At 46.7% G+C, this 25,531-nt stretch overlaps 1 protein-coding gene across 1 annotated transcript in view; it reads right to left on the reverse strand.

Annotated features, from left to right (window-relative positions):
- ZNF804A (zinc finger protein 804A) overlaps positions 1 to 25,531 on the reverse strand; it is a 300,069-nt gene that overhangs the window by 64,669 nt on the left and 209,869 nt on the right. The window contains exon 2 of the mRNA XM_077319374.1: positions 16,853 to 16,996. Within this exon, the coding sequence (XP_077175489.1) occupies positions 16,853 to 16,996 (144 nt within the window). The remainder of the gene's footprint in view (positions 1 to 16,852; positions 16,997 to 25,531) is intronic.

The following is a 25,531-nucleotide window of genomic DNA, read 5'->3' on the forward strand; positions in this document are numbered from 1 at the left end:
GCTTAGGATGGCACTGCCAGCTTCTAATCCCTTCCCCCAAACAGGCTCACCGAAGAAGCAGATATGACTGGAAGGTTCCCTCAGAAAAAATGAAGAATAGTTTGTTTTTATACCCCACATTTCACTACCCAAAGGAGTCTCAAAACAGCTTACAATCGCCTTCCCTTCCTTTACGGTAGACACTCTTTGAGGTAGGTGGAGCCGAGAGAGCTCTGACAGGGCTGTTCTGTGAGAACTGCTCTAAGAGGACTGTGACTAGCCCAAGATCAGCCAGCTGCCTGCATGTGGAGGAGGCTAGGGGAATCAACCCAAGCTCGCCAGATTAGAGGCTACTGATCATAACCACCACACCCAGCCGAGAGCGTGAACATTAGTTTGTGTAAAATAAGACTGAGCAGATTTCATAAATGCCACTAAGATCAGAAATGGAATTTCCAACCATGCGTAAATCAAAAGCAACATCCACATGGGACAGAAGGTAGATCAGACATTAAAAATGGCTCTCTTCGGCCTTCCTCGGCACGCTCACAATATTCAAGAAGTGATGAATTCCAGACTGCAGCATGTTTTTAAACAGCCTTTGTAAATCATCCTGACAGAGGATATGATAGCAGAAGATAAATATATCAGGGATTTAATACAGCTGAGGGGTGGAGGGGCTTCACTTAAAGACATCAATACAAGAACCAATAACTGTAAATCTTTCCTTGATCAGGATAAAATTTCTAATGAAAGTTCAGGAATAGCCTCTCTGGAATAGTTAGCGGGTGGGGAAAACAGCTGTATGACATGAAGCTGAGTATTTTATGAAAGCAGTAATCTGTTGTCTCTTTTTAATCAGATTGTTTACCTCTTGAGGATAGGATACCAAAGATGTAGCTTAATCATTCTTCTTTTGAATCCAATCGCACCTTTAAGACCAACAAAGATTTATTCAAGGCATGAGCTTTCGAGTGCAGGCACTCTCCCTCACACAATGCAACAGGAATCATAAGAGTACAGATATAAGGAGAAAGTAAATTAGTAGCAAACTGTGTCATAACATCCAAATTATGCAGCATGATAATTCTTTGCTCAAAAAGCTAATCAGTCCTTTGGGCTCAGTTGTCATTCTATTCTTCCTTTGGACATTGATGATAGACATTGCCATTCTAAGCAGTTAGACCCTTCTAAATCTTGGGCTTAGATGGGTATAACTCTGTTTTGGACTGTCCTTTATCTGCAGGCATCATGTTGTGGCTATAGAATTGGCTGTCAAGAAATGGATCTTCTCAAACAGTTTTGTGTGCAATTCAAGCAATGGTTCAGGCTGAAACCTAGGAAAGATGGAGGTTTCTTTCTTTGAAAGGACTGTTTTCCCACCTTTCTGGGGTTTTGCACTATTCTATTTTGTTTTAATGGGGTTTTATTGTTGTGGAAATTTTATGTTGTAACCTTCCATGAGCCGGCATGTTGAAAGTGGCGGATAAGAAATGATGACGATGACAATGACAATGACGATGGAAATGTGGGTCCAGCTGTTTGTGGTCTCAAAGATTCAGATAAAGGAAATGGGAAGCAACCCAGGTACCAGTCTCACCTGGGGAAGTGCAATTCAATTAGGATCGGCCAAAAAGTACCCAAATCACCCTTGATTTGGGCATGAATCGGCACAATTTAGTCCAAATCCCCATTCCCCATTAAGTTTAAATGGCCAAATCAACCTTGTTCGAATTACTGAATTGTGATTCTGTGATTCAGACAAGTAGCTGTTTAAAAAGAAAGAGAAAGAGGGGAAAGTTCCCCTTTTCATCTTTTCTGGACTCTGGGCAAAGGTGGGGGTTTGAGGTAGATGCACCTCAAACTTGCAGTATGACTGTATGAGCCTCTTCTCAAAATAATCCCCAGTTTGCAAAAAGAGGGTCCAATTCTAGACACTATACATTCGACCATGTTGTTAAAATATTTTTCTTTGGCCCTTGATTACAAATATAATTTACTATGCTACATTTGATTTGTCAACTAGAAGCAGGCCAATGCGTGTGATTTTGGATCTAAGAAAGCTCCTGTATAATTTGTGTCTGGATTACATCTGACTTTGGGACACTTCTTGATTCTGGGTGGGTCATATTGACCAGAAACCCTGTCTTGAGCCTAAGAATGCTAGTGGATTCAGTCTTACAGATCACATTTTATTTTATTTTATTATTTATTAATATATTTATATACTGCCCTCCCCGAAGACTCAGGGTGGTTCACATAAAACAAAAACATCTGGATGTTCAAACAATGTTTGTAAGTGTTTCTGTCAGAAATTCTCCTCTCTTTTAGTGCCCTCTATTTTTCCCACGTCTTCCCATCCCTTGAAGCTCGGTATGTTATCTCTGTTATGACTCCTTTGAACTGTGCCTGGTTGAGTTTCCAAGGGAGGGGTATCCCCTATATCGATTACCCTATGTCTTGTGAATCAGTGCTGACTATGATTTCAATGTAGAAGATACTTACATTTCTAATAAAGAAACTTTACTTCAAGGAGTTTACTTATATTTTGTGGGGTTCTTGAATTCCATCTGAATCCAGTACTTTAACCTTCACTGGCTGCTGCTACAGGATGGTTTTGTGAAACTTGCCTTGTTAGGATCCAGCGTTCCAAGGATGACCTTCTTAATCTTAGATCCAGGAGAGCTGGAGGCTTTGTCCCTTGGACTCTGGCTAGGTCATTCTGCATACATTGCACCATCAAGGCCTATTATGCACGGCCGCTGAAACGGCGGCATGGAGAACGCGGAGGAGGAAGAAGCGAAGCAAACCGCTTATGCACGGGATGGAACGCAACGGCGGCAAAACCCAGAGTATCCGATTATGCATGCGGCTACTCCAGAGCCGCTTCTGGTTGCAGCCTTGTCCCGGGAAGCTCCACTTTCTTCCGCATCTCGCTAATGCGGCTTTTTCGGCGGCATATGTTGACTCTGCGCCCGGTTGCAGCCTGCAGCGTGCATAATTGGTGATTTTAGCTGCCGCCATTCCACCCCGAATGCGGACCTTCCACTCTGTGCATAATGGGCCCAATGCACTTTAAAAGTAGATGCTCCTCTTTTGTACAGGAAAATCCTGCTGTGAAGGGACACTGAAAGTGCATTGTCCAACGTGTATAGAATGGGATGCTGTCTGGAATGTAAGGTGGGTGGATGGTGGTGTTGCCTTGGGGTGTGAGGACTCACACGTCAGCCTTTTGGGCTTTGTCATACTTGACCTGCCCCTTTAGGATCCCTTGATATTGACTTCTTTTGTAAGAGTAAAGAACAGTTGAGACTTAAAACAATTACTGATGATTGTAAAGAAGAAAGCACCAAAGCAGGATTGCAGCTGAATATCAAGAAGGCAAAAGTCATGACCAGAGGGAAAGGATATAACTTTAAGGTTGACAATGAAGAAAATGGAATTATGATTTTTTGTTCCTTGGCTCCATAATCTGCAACCATTGCATGAGAAGCAGTTTGAGAGAACAAGAAGAAAAAGTTGATGAAGAGCGTATTTTTACGCATCGTTCCGCATCGTTCCGCAGGGCCTGCAAGACGGAGCTCTTCCGCCAAGTTTACGGTTGAGACCAGGCTTAACATCTATGCCCCCCCCCGGGACCTGAGGATTGGGATTAGAGACGGGTACCATCAGTATCCCCTCTCCACCTGCTAGTGGGGGAATGGGTAGTCGATTAGCTGCTCTTGCCAGGTAGCTTATTAATTGCAGATGTGTCAATTGGATTTTAATGGATTTTATGGGGTTTTATACTGTTGTAACCCGCCACGAGCCGCAAGGGAGTGGCGGGCAATAAATCGAACAACAACAACAACAATAATAATAATAATAAATAATAATAATAATGCGCCACTTTTCACTACCTGAAGGAATCCCAAAGCTACTTACAATCACCATTCCCTTCGTCTCCCCATAACAGACACGCTGATAATCAAGGTAACTCATACCACAGTATTCCCCATTACTATGTATGGATCTAAAAGTTGGACATTGAAGAAAGCTGACAGGAAGAGAGCTGATTCATTTGAAATGCAGTGCTGCTGGAATGTTTTATGGCAAAAAGACAATAAGTGGATTGTAGATCAAATCAAGCCGGAATTCTCCCTAAAACCTAAAATGGCTTAACCGAGCTTATAGTGATTCAGTCATATTATGAGAAAACATTGGAAAAGAAAATCATGCTAGGAAAAGTTGAAGGAGTAGAAAAGAGGAAGACCCATTATGGGATGGATTGACTCAGTCAAGGAAGCCACAGCCCTCAGTTTGCAAGACTGGAGCAAGGCTGTTGACACTTGGATGTTTTGAGGGATGTTAATTCAAAGGGTCATCATAAGTTAGAAATGACTTGGTGGCACACTCGAAATGTGCTGCTTTTGCCAGGGTCAGTGTGCTTAGCTTTAGTATTTCTTCCCGTATTTATTTACCGTATTTGCCGGTGTATAAGACGGCTGGGCATATAAGACGACCCTCCAACATTTCCACTCAAAATATCGAGTTTGTTACATTACATTACAGTACTATGGGCCACTATGGGCAGCTATGTCTATCCCAACTGAAGTGCACCCGGCGTATAGGACGACCCCCCCCCCCACTTGGAGGCATGTTTTTCAGGGGGGGAAAGTAGTCTTATACGCCAGCAAATACTGTATTCATGCGATTTATATACCTCCCCCTACTGTGATGTCTTGGGGTGGCATACATAGAACCAGTGGGAAGCAGAAAGGTACATTGCAACATCAGGAAGGCTCAATGACAGAACAGTTATAATAATACTAACATTGGGTAGGTACAACAGTTAGGGAACAAACAATTTCTGTTAGGAGCATTCCTGGATGTAAAGAGTTGCCTGGTAAGGGACCAGGTTGTAAGCAGGTCCTTGTTTCTGGCCTTCACCTAAAAGCCCAGCAGAAGAGCTCGATTTTTGAGGCCTTATGGAATTGTTCAAGTTCCAGGAGGAGCCACAGTTGAAAAAGCTTTTGCTCTAGTTGATGCTAGGTGAGCTTTGGGGGCAGGGGTAACCAGATTGTTTGAATGGGTAGAGCGTGTCACTGTTTGAGGGATATAGGAAGAAAGATGGTCCTTGAGGTACATAGGACCCTGACTGCATGGCCCTGAGAGTGAGCCCTAGCACCTTGACCCTGATTCAGTATTCGACTGAAATCAGTAGTTACTACGTGATTGATAGCTAGTATGGAATATTGTGAGAATGCTAGAGTAAAACCAGACAGTCTCTGGGCCAGGTCTCTATTGCAGGGATTCCCAGCCAGGGGTCCGTGGGAGTTTTGAAGGGGGACCACAGGAGCTCAGAAGTGAGGTGGTATGGGGAGGGGGTGGTCTGAGCTGTCTTCTCAGTCACTATTCTTCTTTCTGGCCTGCATGAGGTGAGAGGAGTAGAAAAGGCTGGAGAGGGAGTAGCAGGGTGTAAGTAGTGATGTCCATTCTGTGGGCGGATGTCGGGGTTTCCCCAACTTCGCCGCTCCTACCCGGGGGCCCACCAGCGAGAGGCGTGTCACCCGGACCTTTATCCAACCCTGCAGAGCTGGGTCTAAGGGAGTCCTCGGCGGGGGGAGTCCCCAACGAGGAACAGTGCTTACAGCTGGAGGACCGGAGAGAAGTGAGGAGCGGTCTTGGCCGGGCAAGGAGCCGCCCAAGAATGAAACGACGGATGCAAGACGCCGGAGCTTCTCCTTTAAGGGTTCGGTGGGCGGGGGATGCACGGGAGGAAAGCTACTTAATGGGAGAGGTCGGCGTCAGTGAGGAGGTGGGGTTCGGGATAGTGCAAGAAACTATCACGAACCCGGAGGTTTCAGCCCGGGTTTCCCGGTAGACTCCATTCTGAGACGTCGACTATCTGTCTCAAGTGCTATTCCGACCTGCCTTCCCGTCTGCCGACACCGTGGTGGAGCAAAGAAGAGGAGCGGACCCTCGAACCCTGACAGCGGGGCAGCTGACATCACTTCCAGGGCTCCTCTGAAAAATTATTTCAGGGGTTCCTCCACAGAGAAAAGGTTGAATAAGGCTGCTCTGTTGTGAAGTTCACTGCTCTGGGCCAGCAGAACCCACCTCGCTGAGCTAATTTGAGCAGGGGTAGTCAACCTGTAGTCCTCCAGATGTTCATGGACTACAATTCCCTTGAACCCCTGCCAGCATTCGCTGGCAGGGGATCATGGGAATTGTAGTCCATGAACATCTGGAGGACCACAGGTTGACTACCCCTGATTTTGAGGACAAAACAGGACAATGGAGGACTGTGCTAGCCATCCTTTGGAGGAAGGAAAGGACGAAAGGATGATGGATTCTATGATCGAGGTGTCTAAATTGACTTAAAGCCAAGTCATCGGTTTAGGTTGCTTGCAGATTGGGGCTATCAGGTTTGGACAGCCTATTCATCAAAAAGAGCGCCAATCGCTTACATATTCTGTTCTTCACTGAGCCGGAACTAGGAACTGAACATTGCAATCTTGGTGGCACCAACATCTTTTTAAAATTATTTTTGAAATGCAGACGCCAGGGATTAAAACAAGCTATTTGTTAAACTACTGGGCTGTACCATGCCAATTGCCAGTTCTTTTCCACTGACAAAAGAGGGACAACAGTTAACAAACAAAAGGTTTATGGGGATCTGAAGGACCTGTGTGGACATGGGGCAGTGGCTACAGTGAATCAGCAGAGGCTGAGCAGAAAAACTGGAGGAATAATTTCTAAGCATGTTTCTAAGAACACACAGTCCATGGGGAAATGTGTTGGAAAAGCTATGAAAAACCTATAAGGTAAACAAAATCTCTATTTTCCACAAAGCCATCAGTCCCATTTACTTGTCTTCATGATTAAATAGAAGCCTTTTTTCATTGTCATGATCTGGTGCCACAAGAAAAATGGGCCTGTTGCAGAAAATTACAGCCATTTGCAAGTTGAGGAGTTCCCAAGTGGTGTCATGTTAGTTCCCTGACACATCATGGAGAGAGAAAAAGAATGCGTGTTCTGCTTTGGTAACTGCTCTAACGCTGAGCAAAGTGTTCAAAGCACTCCGCTCCTATTCTCTCAGAGTCAAAGAAGCTGTGAGAGGAAGGCAGACATGTTTTTTGTTCATATTTTTGTTTTGTTCACCAAGGAAATGGGAGGCAGTTCTCGTTTTTGCACTGAAGGGGGGGAAATGGAAGAAGAAGAAGAAGAAGAAGAAGAAGAAGAAGAAGAAGAAGAAGAAGAAGAAGAAGAAGAAGAAGAAGAGTTGGTTCTTATATGCCACTTTTCTCTACCCGAAGGAGTCTCAAAGTGGCTTACATTCGCCTTCCCTTTCCTCTCCCCACAACAGACACCCTGTGAGGTGGGTGAGGCTGAAAGAGCCCTGAGATTACTGAAGAAGAAGACTTGGTTCTTATATGCCGCTTTTCCTTACCTGAAGGAGTCTCCAAGCGGCTTACAATCACCTTCCCTTTCCTCTCCACCCAACAGACACCCTGTGAGGGAGGTGGAGCTGAGAGAGCCCTGGTATTACTGAAGAAGAAGAAGAAGAGTTGGTTCTTATATGCTAGTTTTCTCTACCCGAAGGAGTCTCCAAGCGGCTTCCAGTCGCCTTCACTTTCCTTCTCCCACAACAGACACCCTGTGGGGTGGGTGAGGCTGAAAGAGCCCTGATATTCCTGCTCGGTCAGAACAGCTTTATCAGTGTCCTGGCAGGCCCAAGGTCACCCAGCTGGCTGCATGTGGGGGGAGTGCAGATTAAAACCCAGCTTGCCAGATTAGAAGTCCGCACTCCTAACCACTACACCAAGATGGCTCTCTCATTCCCACTGCCACAGACCGTTTCCTTCCCAATCCGCCTCACGGAGAGAAAAGTGACCACCATGATGCTGCTCTCTGAAGTCAACTGGGGCAGGAGAAGTTATCATAGAGCACAATCCCACCTTCTACTGGATGGAGCACGGACGTGACTAAAGAAATATTGCCGCCCTGCTCATTTTGGCCCCCAATACTCCTTCCCACACTCTAGTCTGGGCTTTCTCAACCAGGGTTTCTTGACGACCATGGAAGGTTTCCTGAATGGATCTGAGTTAATTAGGTTTTTTATATATAATTTTAAAATTTGTTAAGCATTAATTGGGCGATATGACCATATACCTCAACCCACCCCTCCCACAATGGCCAGTGATGGGCCAGGAGAGGGGGGGGAAGGGGAGGGGTCCTGGATGGGTGTGTCCACAGCTCTGCTTCCCATCCATATTCAGCACGATTGTGCCACTTTTGGGATTTCTCAAAGCCTGAAGAATATTTCATGGGATTCTCAGTGATAAAAATAGTTGCAAAAAGCTGCTCTATAAAATAGGCCCCATGCTTTACATTTTGCAGAGCCAGCAAAAATCATCCAAAACATTCAGTGAAAGATGCCCTCAGGGCTCTCTTGTCACCACCCTATTCAACAGTCATAGGAAAACAATAATTTATTTTAAAAAAAAACTTGCTTAGTTGCATGATCCCCAGTCTGATAAAGACTCCCAAAACAGTTATGCTTTTAACCCCCCCCCCCCCGGTTTTCATCCTCCAGTTGGGGCCTGGAGATCTCTCCGTACTACTGCTGATCTCCAGACAACAGAGATTAATTGAGAAAATGGCAGATTTGGCAGATGGACTCTGTGGCATCATAACGCTCAACTTTACAGCGCAGTCCTAAACCAAGTTAATGTTGAAGTCAGCAGGTTTAGAAGAGTATAATTTGGTTTTGGATTGTATTTAGAATTTGAACCTGAAAGGGCAAGGAAGCCAGGAGCCTTTTTCTCACATGCTACCTAGTCTCAAAACCTTTCCCCTAGGTAGTTGTTTTTTGTTTGTTTTTTAAGATTACATTATTTAAAGTTCACTTTCTCACATGGACTATTTCTGCACAAACAATATCATTTGGATTTGCATTTGTAAAGGGTTAACTTTTTCATCCATTTCCGCACTAAAATTTGCTTCTCCAGGCACAGCCCCTCTTGCCCAGCAGCAAATGAATCTCCAGAAAACCAGATTTCATCATTTCATGCGGGGCCTAACGGGGTCAAATTTGGGGCTGCCCAATGCGGAAATGCGTCCAATTGGTTTGTCCCCACAACCACCACTTTGAGTCAGTTGGGGATGCCCCATTCCTCATCACAGTCCTCCCTTCCCACATCCTCCGCCTCTGACCATTCCAAAAAATCTGCCCTTTCTATGAAAAGGGGCTGACCATGTTATGACATTGTTTCTAAGATTTTTTAAAAAGCACTCTTGCATAGCAGTGTTATAATGTTATATGATTATAACCCAGTTTTTTTTTAAATTACATTCAGGACACCTTGAGGGGAAGGGGGAGGCAATCAAGGGCACAGAAGGATGGGATTAAGGGGTGCAATGAAAACAAAAGCGAAAGCAGGCACCATTTTTTTAAATAAAATTGGAAAAGGGGAAGGGAGCAAAGCATGATGGGAGGCTACCTCAGTTGGACTCTATCTGGGAAACAAGGGGAGGAAAGCCCAAAGGTGGAAAGGCTGGGGTCAACTTGCAACATCCAAGGGAAATCCAAAACCAGGTTAATACGAGGTATGTCTCCTAATGCGGAAACAGTCATAGACTCAAGTGCATCAGTACAGTCAACAAAATCAGCAATTAGAATATTAGAAGACTGAAACCAGCAGAAAGAACATACGCATAGCATAAGTATGTAGATGAAACATTAAGCAGTTCAGAAATTATGTAGTAGGATCTTAATTAAAATATGCCATACACCACAGTAAAGACCATAAATCCCAATGATTTACCCAAGTAAGTTTGTGAAACCATTATGTACTGGACAGACTTATTACCTGCACAGAAAACCTCTCTTCAACAGTTCAGCTCTGAATAGTTTGCAGAAGGCTGGGAGAGTAGAGTGGGACCTTTTTTGATCTATCCAGGCAGGCTATTCAACAAGGTGGCAGCCACAACACCGAAGAAGAGAAAAGACGAAATCTGGGGGTTCCTTTGCTATGGAGCAACTGAGGGGGCAATTCCAGACTAGGGTTGTGCAATTCGGTCGTCGAAGTGGACATTCCCGCCCATCGCAGCCAGCACTGCACCACGGAGGGGGGGGGGAAGGCGCCGGCACCAGCACGTGGGTCTTCTGCGTGTGTTGACTCCTGCGTGTGTTGACCGGTGCACCCCCCCCCCCCCCCCCGTGGTGCAGTGCTGGCTGCGATGGGCAGGAACGGCTGCTTCGGCAGCCGAATCGCACAACCCTAGTCCGGACTGTGCCTGAAGAAGGAAACTTTAGTGCGGAAACAGATGAAAAGTCAACCCCTTAAAAATGCATATCTGAACTATGTTGCTCACACAGGTACAGTCACATGGACACACAGGATGTATATGTACATTATGCTTTGTGTCACCATTGGGCTAAGTACCCACCCTTGTCCCTGCTACGTAATATATCAGTACTAATAAGTCGTAATCTAAAGTAAGATGAAATTCAGAACAAAGGATTCCCAATTAATAGCTGAGCAAATGTTTTAGGAATGTGTCACCCCTCACTCCATCCAGAACACGACAAATGGCTTCATAAGACTTGTGTATGAAGACTGAAGGCAACCATAAATGTAGAACACTTATAGGAGCAAAATCCCGCTCCCCCCACTTCTGTACACAACTCAGTTCCAGACAGAACGGTTCTTATTGTCAAAGGGTAGCACAGTTTACAGTTGACACCCCAGGCGGGAAGAGACAGCCACAACAACCGGGCACACCATAGGGAACCAGATGGCCCCAGAGCATGGGGACAAAAGGGAGGGAGGAAGAGCAGGGCACCTTCAGGTCAGTTCCCCGCAGGAATTCTGGGACTTTGGTCAAGCCAATCACGGCAGGAACCAGTGGCTACATGACACAACAACCCAGTATTGAGTAAATTTCAGCCTGACTGACTGATGAGAAAGGAATATTTAGCACTGTGTCACTAAATGCACCTGACAAAGGTATTGACAGGTAGATGCTGAGAGGGTGAAAAAAGAGAGTAAATACAAGGAGTCCTGTTGAGACACTGTGTATGCATGTGTGTGTGGGGGGGGGAGGAACTGAAAACCCAGCACTCCCAAACCATCTCAGCAGCAGATCCCCATGACAATTTATGTGGAAGCAGCCGTAAAAGTGTCCTGATTTTTCAGAGCCTAGCATATTGAACGACATGGCTGTAATAAAATACCAGGTGCCCCTAACATTTTAATATTGGAAGGCAAAGAAAACAGTTCAGAATTATATTGGTTAGGGAAGTCAACCTTTGACGTTTCGAGTCCAACAGGGGGTTTTAAATTTATTTTTTATTATTATTATTATTCTTTGGTGGCAGACTTAAATATCTTTGGGGTTGTGTGCTTCAGCACCCGAAGCAGCCGTTCACTCCCGCGGCAGACAGCGCCACGCCCTGGGGGGGGAGGAGGAGAGGCGCGGGCGTCAGCAAATGGCTGCTTCGGGCGCCATAGCATCCTACCCTAAACCCCTGTATATTCCAGGTTGCCACCCCTTAGATCTCCGAGTATTACAACTGATACAGAGTTCCGTTCTCAGGGGGGCTGGAGGGGAGATGGCAGTTTTGGAGCATTCTATAGCACTGTACCAGGGATGTGCACTTCGGCTCAGTTCGGCCACCTCAGGCAGAAAGGTGTTAGGGCCAGCATGGCGGGGAGAACTGCAATCAGAGTGGTGGACTGTCATCTGGAGAACCAGGTTTCGTTCCCCACTGTTCCACATGCAGCCATCTGGGTGACCTTGGTAGGTTAGGCCTAAGGATGTGCACTTCATCTCAGTTCGGCCACCTCAGTGATCACCGCAGCCCGAGGCGGCACGCAGGAGATCAGCGCCATGGCGCAGAGAGGAGGGGTGGCGGCAGCGTGCTAGCCAGTGCCTGGCGTGCCACTGCCTCCTCTCCTCTCTGCGCTGTGGCACTGGCCTCCTACACGCAGCCCTGGCCTGCGGTGATTGTCAAGGCGGCCGAGCTGAGCCTAAGCACACATCCCTATTTGACTGTACCCTTACAAGGTCCCTCCCTTCCCCATACTATAAGGCTATATGTGGCCTGTGTCCGGCTTATCTGCAGGACCGCTTATCTGCTTATGCCCCCCGCAGGACTCTTCGCTCTGCGGGTATGAATTTACTGGTGGTCCCGGGCCCCCAGACATACGCCTGGCCTCGACCAGGGCCAGGGCTTTTTCAGCCCTGCCCCCAACCTGGTGGAACGAGCTCCCGGATGAGCTACGGGCCCTGCGGTATTTGTCTGCTTTCTGCAGGGCCTGCAAGACGGAGCTCTTCCGCCAGGCATATGGTTGAGGCCAGGGCGACTCCCTCACTCCCAGAGAGACAGTAATAGACCACTGCTGGACGGGGGGAAGGGGAGTGGGCTCTACATTTATTATCCGCCATTGTGATATTGCAGTTTAATCACGTTTTAATGGGGTTTATGGGATTTTATTGTTCTTATGAATCTCTGTAAAACGCCGCGATACTTTTGAGGGTGGCGGTATATAAATATAAAGATAGATAAATAAATAGATAAATAGATAGATAAATAAATAAATAAATACTTCCCAGCCTCCACTCCCAAAAATTCCAGGTATTTTCCAACCCAGAGCTGGTCTTCTGAATAGTCCTCCTAGGTTTGCCAGGCGCATCAGCACTGCCAGTAGGGGCGGGGGCTGCTTTACGGGAGCTTTCAAATGACATTGGTATGTCGAAGATGTCAGGTGATGATGCTCCAGTTTTTGGCCAATACTCTATGAAAGAACTTGCTTCAAACCATAGAGTTTTGCCCAAAACCCAGAGCGCCACCACCCCACCCCCTAATGACCCTGGCATGTCAACGTCACCCTTGAGTCACATCAGCACGTCCCGTTAAAAAATGCCATTCTTCCAGTTTGGAGGAGATGGGGGGGGGAGGAAGATGCCTCTAGAAAGCAGGGGACCCCCACCTGGACTGGCAGACCTGCCAACGCTCGCACCTCCCTATGGAGAGATTTTTACTTACTGCCTCTAGATATATCTTCAAGAAAATAAGAAGTCATACAGGTGGGTGACCATGTTGATCTGAAGCAGCAGAACAAAGTTTGAGTACAGAGGAACCTTTCAGACATGCCACTTTCCCCAGGACACAAAGCAACTGTTTTGTGCAAGCAGGTGTACCTGTTTGTGTGTGTGTGTGTGTTTGTGTGTGTGTATACCTATGCATCCCTTCAAAAATCTGGGTCCTGCTCACAGGAAATGAAGCTGTACACATAAACATCAGAATCCATCCAGAACGTATTCCACATGCCAGGAGAAGCTGCCCAGGGCATTCTGAAAATGAACTGCAGTGCCTATTAAGAAAGATAAGCAGCTGGCCTTGTTCAGTCTGAACCCTGCTAATATCTCCTTTCCTTGATCTCATTTCTGCCTCTCACGAGAGGAACCATGTGCGGCAAGCATTATGTTGACTCATTATTTTAAAATGCCAGTGCGTAAAATGATTGGCACCCAGTGGAGGGACTAGGTGTCTGTTGATGGATCAGCTCCCCTTACTATCGGGAGCATTTTTATTCTGCTCTTCATCCAAAGAGCTCAGAGTCACGCTTAGGGCCTTCTCTACGCACAATGACCCTGTGGGGTAGAATCATAGAATCATAGAGTTGGAAGGGGCCACACAGGCCATCTAGTCCAACCCCCTGCTCAACGCAGGATCAGCCCAAAGCATCCTAAAGGGTAGATTAGCCTGTGTGAGAGTGACAATTCCAAGGTGGTTTGGGCAAATTGGCAGAATGACTTTTGAACCAAGGTATCCTGGATACGAGTCTAAAATTCCAATTCAGCCTTTCTCAGACTTTTTTTTACTACCGAGAAACCCCGGAAACCTCCTCCAGGCTTCGAGAAACCCCAGAAATGAGGCAATCTTTCAGAATGTGGTTGGGAAGCAGAGCTGTGGACATGCCTATCCGGGACCCCTCCTCTTCCCACCTCCCTCCTGGCCCATTACCCATTTGGGGAGGGAGGGTCAGCATGACCATCTATGGCAGGGGTAGTCAAACTGCGGCCCTCCAGATGTCCATGGACTCCAATTCCCATGAGCCCCTGCCAGCGAACGCTGGCAGGGGCTCATGGGAATTGTAGTCCATGGACATCTGGAGGGCCACAGTTTGACTATCCCTGATCTATAGTCATATCACCCAATAAATGTTTAACCAACCTGGGCTGTCAAGAAACTCTGCTTTAGCCACTACAGTAGATCAGTTCTACAAACAGGTTTTCTGAACTTCTCAGTTCTGAATCCTTCTTACCACTAGACGAGTCTGTTTCTGTTGTTCCGTGCTATGTATACACCGAGTACAACGTGCAGGAGTGCTAATCCCAAATGGTAGTTCTGCTTTGAAACTCCTTTTTCTCGCAGAATTAACATTTAGAATACTGAAGGCAGATGAAATTCCACATCTGGACTCTAAGCAGCCCTTCCTGGCAAGCTCCCCACCCTCGCTCTGCCTGAAGAAGTTTTGTTTTACTGAATCGGAGGAAATGTCCATGCAAATGAAAGCGGATGCCTTGAGTAAAACGCTGCTGGTCACCAGAGCACCCCTGGCCTTGGACTGTCCTTTCCTTGGAAACATCAGTCTCCCCTCCCGGAAGATGATTACCAGTCAAGGGTCAAGGAAGTTCCTTAATCTGATCTGGCTACCAGGATTTTTGGGCAATGAATTACCACGTGGTTTTCTCAGCATGGATTCACAATTAACTGTCTACAATTCCAGACAGAAACGTTCAGCCTGTTTTTCTTCCTGGCATGCTATTTTTCTGCTTTCAGCAGGGTTAAGAGAGGTTTTTTTGTGCTGAGACTAGAATGGATCTCTAATTGCCAACCTCCAGGTAGGGCCCAGAGTCCCCCCCAGGATCTCTCCTGATCTCCAGCTGAGGAAATGGCTGTTTTGGAGGGTGGACTGTATGACTTTATACTTGGCCGAGATCCCTCCCTTCTCTGAATCCAACCCTCTCAAGGCTTCTTCCTTCACATCTCTCGGGTAGAAGTCTGCGAAGTGTTGGCCAGGGGTGTCATTCACCCACCAATACCTTTCCTTATGACTGCCAAGAGTTTTTAGAAAGTAGTACGTACAGGCGGGGCTTTGGCCCAGCAAGGCTTCTGATTGGGGATTTCCTTTGCTTTGTCATTGGCAGCAGCTGTCACTCACCACAACACAAGGATATTCACTGTGGAACCTAGGGTAAACTGTGGTAGAAGAAGAAGAAGAAGAAGAAGAAGAAGAAGAAGAAGAAGAGGAGGAGGAGGAGGAGGAGGAGGAGGAGGAGGAGGAGTTGGGTTTTCACTGCCCAAAGGAGTCTCAAAGCTTACCTTACCTTCCTCTCCCTACAACAGGCACCCTGGAAGGTAGGTGAGGCTGAAAGAGCACTGAGAGAACTTACAGGACTGTGGCTATTCCAAGGTCACTCTGATGGCTGTGTATGGAGGAGCAGGGAATCAAGCCCGGCTCAACAGATTAGAAGCCACCACGTTTAAACCCTACACCAAGCCATTTAGACTTTGTGTGGCCAAGGGACCAGAAAACCCCACTCTCAATGCCGAAAGCTTGGGCACCCAGCTGTCTATCTGTATGAGGCTGAAGTTGTGCTCTCCGGAATCACAGAGGCCAGGGCAAGACCCAGACCCTTGACAATTGAAATCAATGGTGCAAAAAAGAATTCTGGAACCAGCTTTGACCCATATGTTTCTGAGAACGCACTACATACTCTTCTGGCTCATAAAGAATGGTCTCAGTGTGTCATTTAAGTGTTTGCATGCCAAGACATTCTGTTAACTATCTTGTGCCTCCATGTATCTGGGACCAGCATGGCAACCAGTTATAAGCATACTGGGTGTACTGGGGGAATATGTTGAACAAAGGCATATATGATTAGACCTCACTGCGCAGGAATCAAATGGACCTAGCAGCAAGGAGTAAAAACCGTGCATGTTTCACTGCAAGCTTCAATTAGTAGATTAATCCATTAACGCGAGAGTTGATTAATTGGTTGGGTGCCCATATCAATCAAGAGAGGGCATGTTTTCTTTTTCCTCCTGGGAATGCACTTGCTCATAGTCAGTGCTGTTTCGGAGTTCAGACATATAAATTTATTGCAGAGGGGGATAAAATATGAACATTGGTGCAATAAAAAGCAACCCTTGTTTATCAAATTATAAGTCGTTTTACGGTTCCTACCTCTTAAGTTTTGATAGCAGTTATGTTCCACATTGAATCCATCGACCAATTTAAGCAGCAAGGAGATATTTCCAGTGCATGCGCAAGCATGAGTCACCCCTTTTTACATCCTTTGAAGTCAGTGGGTTTTGATGGGAGTAACGCTGTTCAGGATTCCACTGTAGCCACTTTAAATGTGTTCCTTGGCACTTATACCAAACTGAAGTCCTCTCCTCCCCAAAGGCCACCTTTCTCAGGCTCCACCCCCAACCTAGAGCTGGTGACGCTAATAAGAGCCAAAGTCGTGTAGCAGTTAAGTAGGGGTGTGCGATAGGGTTGTGCGATTGTGCGCCGCACGGCCCTTGCAGTGGCAGGCGGGAACAGCCGCTTTGGCGTCCGAATCGCACAACCCTAGCGGCCTCAAATCTGGAGAGCTGGCTTTGATTTCCCACACCTCCACACACAGCCAGCTGGGTGACCCTTTTGCCAGTCACAGTTCTCTCAGAGCTTTCTCAGCCCCATCTACCTCTGGAGCATCTGTTGTGGGAAGAGGAAAGGAAGGCTATTGTAAGCCAATTTGAGACTCCTTCTGGTAATTTTTCTTCTCTAATATACACTCCATCAGTTATTAGGAAGAGTCACAGACTTACCTGTTTGTGAGCATGGTCATAGGAGTTAATATGATTGTCAAACTCTTGATGCTTGTAATACTGTTTGTCACACAGTTCACAATAGAAGTTAGCTTTAAGATCTTCTAGAGCTTTGGCTATCGTATTCTCCTTTTCTGCATAATCCTGCAAAGAGGAAAGGGGAAAAATTCGGAGTTATTATTTTGATACCACAAATTGGGATTAAAAAAAAACAACAACATTGTAATTTGATCAAATTTACACGTACACTGTTGTACGTCAGTGCCTACACATATCTGCCTTATCAGCAAAGAGGCACAATATTTTGCAAACTCCAATTTGTGCTAAAATCGATTTCTACCTCTGGGGCTTTCTGAATAAGATATGAGGCTTAATCTCACAGAGGGGAGAAAAAAAATAAACCTAATATTTATCTTGCTGACGGCTATTTTGATTCCTCTGTGTGTGTGTGTTGGGGTGTGTGGAATCTGTGGGTCAAAACCTTCAGTGAATAAATGCATTTATGCAAAACACACATGGAGATTAAAAGAGACAATTAATTTAGTTATGGGGCTTTTCAAGCGAACAGTAATACAGTTTAGTCTCTGAACATGGAGAAAATAAAACATGTGGGAAGATGATTGTGGCCAAAGTTGAATAATTATTTATTTCAGTAATTACACAACATCTCCAGAGCCTAGATCGGCACTGGAATTACATCCTGGCAACTGGTGGGAGAGTTGTAGACAGGATAGGGGAGGTGTGGTGCCTGCTCCAAGATCACATCACTTCTGGTTAAAAAACAGGAAGTGAGATAGGTAGCTCGAGAAATTGCCAGAAAATCTATAGTAAAACCATAGAGTTTCCAGTGATTCCTAGAGTTACCTTTTGTCACATCCAGGCTTTTTTAAACCTGGAAATGACATAATACACATCCAGAGTCCGTTAAAAAAAAATTGAACACATGAAAGCCTCTTTCACTACTTTTGCTGGGGAGATGAGTCCCATGGTGCTGTCCCACATTCTTTCCTGGACACAAATAGTTTGTCATAATATGCTGAATTGTTTATTAGCTCTGATCCCATCAACATGCTCAAGGCAGTGTACTTTAATGTCCTAATTAAATCCTCAAATTACCTGTGGATTTTTTGTACATTGATTCTAACAGCACAGGAAGAACCATGCTAGCAAGTAGGGGTGTGGATTTCAGTACATCCAAGCCAAATTTATACCTACTTGGCTGTTTTGAGGCAGCTCGGGGATAAATGAAAAGACCTAAAATACTCCCGAAATTCTAGCAGGATCGAACATATATCTTTCAGAGGCGTAACTGTGTTTTAGAGTTTCAGAGAGAGGAACAGAGGAAGTTGGCCGAAGAAAGAGCTGCAAGAATCTCTCTTTCCAAATTGCATCTACCCATGGCCCTTTACATTTAAAAAGTGAGAACACCAAACTGGCCCTACAATTACTATGTCAGCAGTGGGACACTACCACTCCCAAAGGACATGGCTCACTACAGAGGACATCAAAACACTTGATGAAGTCTCCAAAGTGATCAGTTACTGATTCAAGAAGAAGAAGAAGAAGAAGAAGAAGAAGAAGAGCTAAAGAAGGTGGAGTTTGTTTTTATACTCTGCTTTTCACTTCCCTAAGGAGTCTCGAAGCAGCTAACAAACACCTTCCCTTTGTCTCCCCACATCAGACAACCTTTGAAGTTGGTGGGACTGAGAGAGCCCTGAGATTACTGCTCTGTAAGAACAGCTCAAACAGGACTGTGAGAAGCCCAAGGTCACCTGCATGGGAAGGGTGGGGAATCAAACCCTGCTCTCCAGATTAGGTTTTACATCAGTTACACCAGGTCCAGTTTAAGTCTTACTCTCTTAAATTGGTTTTAAGGACACCTCTCTGAGAAGAGGTCTCCAAAATACATCCCCCTCCCCAAAAGAATTGCCTCTGACTTAAAGGGTTCCAAAGCCCCCATAAATAAAACACCATCATGGCCATCTTCTGCTAAGGAAGGACTCTGTAAATCAGAATGGTTCCTAACACTTGCCAGGTTTTCTAGAGCAGGGGTAGTCAACCTGTGGTCCTCCAGATGTCCATGGACTACAATTCCCATGAGCCCCTGCCAGCATTTGCTGGCAGGGGCTCATGGGAATTGTAGTCCATGGACATCTGGAGGACTACAGGTTGACTACCCCTGTTCTATAGGAACATAAGCAACAGTAAAAATAATGAGCCATTGTTATGGATCACAGAGGCACACTGTCTTTGTCTTGGCCCTATTCTCCCTATCAGATTTGAAAGGCTTAGTGGAAATGACCATAGCTTTTGTTTGTTTCATGTAATGGAGAGGTGACTGACTAATAGGCCAATCCTCACTACAGGACTGGTCAGATAACGTGACTGTATGCCACACCCATTATGGTTGTCAGATCCAGGCTGGGAAAACCTTGGTGATTTGGGGGTCAAGTGGAGAGCAGGGAGAGCAGGGAGAGCAGGGGCCTTAATGGGGTACAATCTCATAGGAGTCCACCTTCCAAAGCACCCATTTTCTCCAGGGAACTGATTGCTGGAGTCTGGTAATTCAGGGAGATCCCCGGGACTGTTTCCAAATGAGGAATTCAGGCCTCCTCACTGCGTCTGTTGGGCCAGTTTCCTGCTTCCTGACAGGGTTTTGCCAGTCCTCACACCCACCCTCCCCTCTCCATTTCCTGCTTGAGAATTTTTTTAAAAAATGGTATGGTCCACGTTGCTGTGGGACCACAAAGCTACTTTGCCTACGATAAATTTAAATGTTCCCTTAAGTGTCCATGGTCTTTTTTGGGATTGGGCAGGCAAAACACAGCCCCGTTTGTGTTTTCTGGCTGTGAGGAATGAATGGGGAAAGGGGTGTGTGTGATGAAGCAGCCCTCTCCCAATCAGCTAGGCATCTGTGCCCTTTTTCAAAAAGCCTTGCTGTTTACACACAATCAGGATCCAGCCACCATGTCCAGCCTCTCACAAATCTACCAGAACATGGAGACCAAAACGACACAAATCCCCAAAAGGGCGGAGGAATGTTTATCATTGTGGTGTTTGACCATAGCAATGCAGAAGCGATAAATGTTTATTAAAAATGCTTTAACGTTGTTGTGTTACCGCACAGAAATGCAGACATTCACTTTTTAAAAAATTGGGGGGCTCGCGGGGGATGGAAGTTTGAGTCCCTGAGACAACTGCTGTGCTGTGATTGGAGGCTTGCTCTGATTGACAAGCCCAGGAGTGAGGATGAGGGGAGAAGTTGGACTTGTTTTCCCTTGCTGTCTGGTCGGGAGGCAAAAAGCCGCAGCAAAGTGGCAGGAAAATGTGGGATGGTTCTTCCGTCAGGAAGCTTGCAAGCATGCAGCTTACAACCACGCGCTTGCAAGCAGGAGGACGCACGCGTTTTGCGCCTCTGTGCAGAATTGGTCCAAGAGTTTCCCAACCGAGACCTGGAACCCTCCCCAGCCCCATTGGTGGCCAGGACTGAAGGGAGGCACTGTCAGCCCTATGACTGTTTGTGTACTCCCTGTGTCTGGAGGGATTATACTCAGGGCTGCTGAGAGAGAATATCCTAGGAGGACAGTCTTCTAGGAGCCCTGGTCATTCTGTGTTTTGCTTTCATCATGTATTTGGGCTGGGCGTCAGTGCTATGAGAGGAGAGCCCAGAGAGAACCTTTGTTTGAACACTCATTGCGGCTGCCAGCAGCCCTCTCTGTGGCTCAGCATTATTTTGGTGCAAAATCCTGTCCAATAATTTTAAGACTCAGATAGATTTCTGCCAAGCGAGTGATGGAATAGCTGCTTGCTGCCAGTCTTCTGTGTGTTTGAAATAAGCTGAAGTATTTGTGACTGCAAAATTGCCTTGGGGGGAAAAAGTCTCGTAAAATCGCTTGATTAAGTTTTTAAATGTTAGGCAAGCTGTTATGCATGGAGATGTGGTTATTATTTATTATTTATGATGTTCTCCCAGTACTTCAGAACCGAGGAACTAAATCAAAGGATGAACTTTATCTCATATGGGCACACCAGCACAAATACCAGATGATATTAGTGAGCTCATGCCAGCACGCCCTGCTTCCCCCTTCTCCAGAATGTAATAAGAAAACTGAAAAAGATGCCATTGTTTACGAAGTATGTGCCGCTCACAGGAGGCTAGGACTAAGCAGCCCAGTGCTTTGAGTCCCATCACGAGCCCTTAATGCAGGGGTAGTCAAACTACGGCCCTCCAGATGTCCATGGACTACAATTCCCAGAAGCCCCTGTCAGCGAATGCTGGCAGGGGCTTCTGGGAATTGTAGTCCATGGACATCTGGAGGGCCGTAGTTTGACTACCCCTGCCTTAATGTGTTGCTCTCCTCTGAAAGTGGGAGTGCCACATGGGTCTACCTAAACTGAGGCTCCACTCTGCCGGCCAGGTGGACCATAAACTTCCTGTGGACTTAGAAAGATGCAGAGATCCATGTCCAGGATCAAACAGCAGTTTCCAAGCTGTGTTCTGAAGAACCTTCAAGGATGTTACGGGATTTCAGTGGCTGACAACATGCTTCTCCCCAAAGATAGCTTGGCCATGGCCACTGGCATCTTCCCCTCTGTAGCCACAGGGAAGCATTCAACACTTTAGGGTCAGCTGAAGGACATCCTGTGAACAGATGGGCAGTAGATTCAGGATGGACAACAGGAAATGCTTCTTTACATTAAAATTCAAATTAAGGGATTAACATGTGGAATTCATTGCCAGAGGATGTAGTGATGGCCAAGGGCACATACTACTTTAAAAAGGGATTTATGGCTAAAGGGAGTTTGCCCCACAAAATCCCCCAGGATCCTCTGCAGGAAGGGATTTCTAAAAACAGAGATGCTGAAAGCAACCCCTATAAAATATTCCCTTTCCCAACGACTGACATAACAGGAATATAGGCATGTGTCTCCATGCACCTTCCCCCGAAAGGAGTCACTGGGAGTTCCATGAGGAGACAGAAGATTATCCCTCCAATCAAAGCTATCTTGTTGACCAATCAGGGCTGGCTTCTGGCTGCAATCAGGACTATCTATCAAAGACCAATCAGGGCGATCTATCAGAGCATTCAAGCACACCCCAGTTAATAGGCATGCGTGGCTTGCTCGGAACTGCTGCCATTCGTGTCTCAGGACACTATCTTCTTTGTCTGAAATCTGCAAGTGTGAACAGATGGAGGGCTTAAAAGTGTTTGGGGGGGTGGGGTGTAAGACAGCTGCCCAATTACTTCCCTACTATTAATCTTGCCCTAAGTACTCAGTAGTAGGTTGAGGCATCTGTGTAACCGGAGACTCCGTTGTCCTCTCTCCATCTTAGAAATGTGTAGAGGTGAAATCACCGCATCGTCTATCCTGGTTGAGCACCTCCAAAGTATTGCTGCCCTGAACAGCACAGGACAGTGTGAAAATGGAGCCTGAGAACGTGAGGGAAGGGCAAGCTCTGGGAAAGCACAGCAAGATCCCACTCAGCTTGTACCATCCGAGGCGCTGAATGAGACTGCCAGGACTTGCACAGAATGACTCCCTAACGCAGGGTTAGTCAAACTGCGGCCCTCCAGATGTCCATGGACTACAATTCCCATGAGCCCCTGCCAGCATTCGCTGGCAGGGGCTCATGGGAATTGTAGTCCATGGACATCTGGAGGGCCACAGTTTGACTAGCCCTGCCCTAACGGTTGAGGCCAGAGCAAACAAATAAAATCAATTGGGACTCCCCCTCTCTGGACTCTCCTACCACCAATGGTGATCTGAGACAGAGATACAAGAACAGCTCTCTCTCTCGAGAGCAGATAACGGACCACTCTGGATTTACTGTTTTTATTGTTTTGTTGAAACTATATACTGAAAATCTAACATGTTGTACACTGCCCTGAGCCTGCTCCACAGGGAAGAGCAGTTTATAATTTTAAAAAAAAACCATAAATAATGTGATGTCGTTTTAATTAATGTCTGGATTCATGTCTGGATGAGTTGGACCCTAGTTTCAGGGAGTAGGAGAGGAGAATTTCTGTTCAGTTTCCACTGGGAGGAGAGTTCAGAAATCATTTGAGTCTTTTAGATGTCATGCAGGCCAGGCCTGAATGCTGCATCCTTTCAGTTTTGTTTAAAATGGCACGGTTGTGCACAAGCAATCATTCTCCTCTTTTGGAGTCACTAATCAGTTCCCTTGGAGAAAATGTATTCTTTTGACATTGTACCCCACTGAGGTCTCTGTGCTCCCCAAATGTCCAGGAGTTCCCTATCCTGAAACTGGCAACCCTTCCCCAACTGGGATGAGAACTGATCCTCCAGCAATAGCGATCCTTTCCCCTGGAGAAAAAGGCTCCTTTGGAAGGTCGATTCTATGGCATTATTCCAGACTTCTTCAGCCAGGGTTTCGTGGACCCCTGGGGTTTCTTGGTGGTCCTGGAAGGGTTTCCCAAAGGGGTGGGAGTTTATATATCTCTTAAATATTTATTGGGTGATGTGACCTGTTTCCCCTCTCCCAAAATGGCCAATGATGGGCCTGGAGGGCTGGGCAGGGGTGGGGCTTGAGGGGTGTGTGTCCACGGCTCTGCTTCCCCACCATGTTCTGCATGGTCGTGCCACTTCTGGAGTTTTTCAACGTCTGAAGAATGCTTCAGGGGTTTCTCAACTGTAAAACGTTGAGAAATCCACATTTTACTCTGCTGAAGTCCATCCGCTCCCCAAGCCCCATCCTCAGGCCTCACTTCTCAAATTTCAAGGTATTTCCCAACCTGGAGCTGGCCACCCTACCACCATCGATGGCCAGCGTGGACTTGGCAACCCAATTTATATGGGATTTATACATTTAATGTACACGTGATTCTGTGAAGGTTTCAAGGGGGAGGCAGGTTACAGTGGATGAGCGATAGGGTTGTGAGTGTCCTGCATAGTGCAGGGGGTTGGACTAGATGACCCAGGAGGTTCCTTCCAACTCTACGATTCTATGATTCTATGTAACATACACTGATATATCAAAAATCTCCCTTTCAATAGGAGAATTCCCGGAGGGTCTAAAAGAGGCAGTGGTTCACCCGCTCCTTAAAAAATCTTCTCTGGATTCACAACTGCCATCCAACTATTGCCCCGTCTTGCACTTAGCGTTTCTGGGGAAATTGCTTGAAAAAAGCGGTCATGGGCCAATTGTCTGCATACTTGGAAGAAGCTTTGTTCCTAGACCCATCCCAGTCTGGTTACCGGCCTGGCCATGGGGTAGAAACAGTGCTAGTTGCCCTGATGGACGATCTCTGTTGCCAGCTGGACTGGGGCGGGTCAGCACTGCTTATATTGTTAGATCTCTCAGCAGCGTTCAACACAGTAGATCATGAGCTTTTAGCTCACCGCCTTGCTGATGCCGGGATCAGAGGGACTGCCCTTCAGTGGCTGATCTCCTTTCTCTGGAATCACGGACAGAGGGTAGCATTAGGAGAGAGCTCATCAAGCCGTCACCAACTGGCTTGCGGAGTCCCCCAGGGGGCAATTCTCTCTCCAACCCTATTTAACATCTTTATGCGCCCTCTTGCCCAGCCGATGACACCCAGCTCTTCCTCCCGATGGATGGCCGCTCTGACTCTCCCCCAGTCACATTAGCCAGCTGCCTGGAACTGATGATGGGGTGGCTCAAGCAGAGTTGTCTGAAGCTCAACCCTTCAAAGATGGAGGTCCTGTGGCTGGGCAGGAAGGGTCCAAGCGAGAAAGCGCGCCTACCCAATCTGGATGGAGTGCAGCTAAAAGCAGCCCACTCCGCCAGGAAACTGGGAGTGATACTTGATGCCTCCCTCTCAATGGAGGCTCAGATCATGATGGTAGCACGGCTGGCATTTTACCACCTTCGCCAAGCCAAACTACTAGCACCCTATTTGGCTCCGGAACACCTAGCCACAGTGATCCACACAACAGTCACCTCTAGGCTGGACTTCTGTAAGTCGCTCTATGCTGGCCTGCCCTTATCCTTGATCCGGAAACTGCAACTGGTCCAGAACGCGGCTGCCAGGGTCCTCACAGCAACACCTTGGAGGTCCCATATCCAGCCCATCCTCCAGCAGCTGCGCTGGCTCCCGGTTGAATTCCGGATCAGGCTTAAGGTGTTGGTTTTCACCTTTAAGGCCATACGCGGTCTGGGCCCAGTATTCCTGAGGGACCGCATCTCCACCTACACTCCTCAGAGAGCCCTGTGCTCTACTACATCCAACCTCCTGGTGGTCCCTGGCCCCAAGGAAGCCCACTTGACGTCAACCAGGGCCAGAGCTTTCTCCATTCTGGCCCCCACCTGGTGGAACGAGCTCCCAGAAGAGATCAGGGCCCTGACAGAACCTAAACAGTTCCACAGGGCCTGCAAAAGGGAGCTCCTTCACAAGGCATTTGGTTGAGGTCGACCCAAACCATCGCTTCCAATTGGCCCCCAAGTTCCCTCCCCGCGCTCCTACTACGATTGACACCAATCTGCCTAACCCACTGGGTCCCAGTAAGAGTTGAGCTGAGGCTCTTGCAATTCTGTTTTCTAATGTTGTTGTTATGATCATGTTATTATTGTTATAATATTATTACTGTTATTACTGCTATCACCTGTTACCATATGTTATCTGTATCTTTTCTTGTTCCCCGTAAACCGCTCTGAGCCTTCAAGGAGGGCGGTATATAAATGAAATGAAATGAATG

The sequence above is a fragment of the Paroedura picta genome, chromosome 2 (assembly GCF_049243985.1).
Source record: "Paroedura picta isolate Pp20150507F chromosome 2, Ppicta_v3.0, whole genome shotgun sequence".
NCBI classification, from domain to species: domain Eukaryota; kingdom Metazoa; phylum Chordata; class Lepidosauria; order Squamata; family Gekkonidae; genus Paroedura; species Paroedura picta.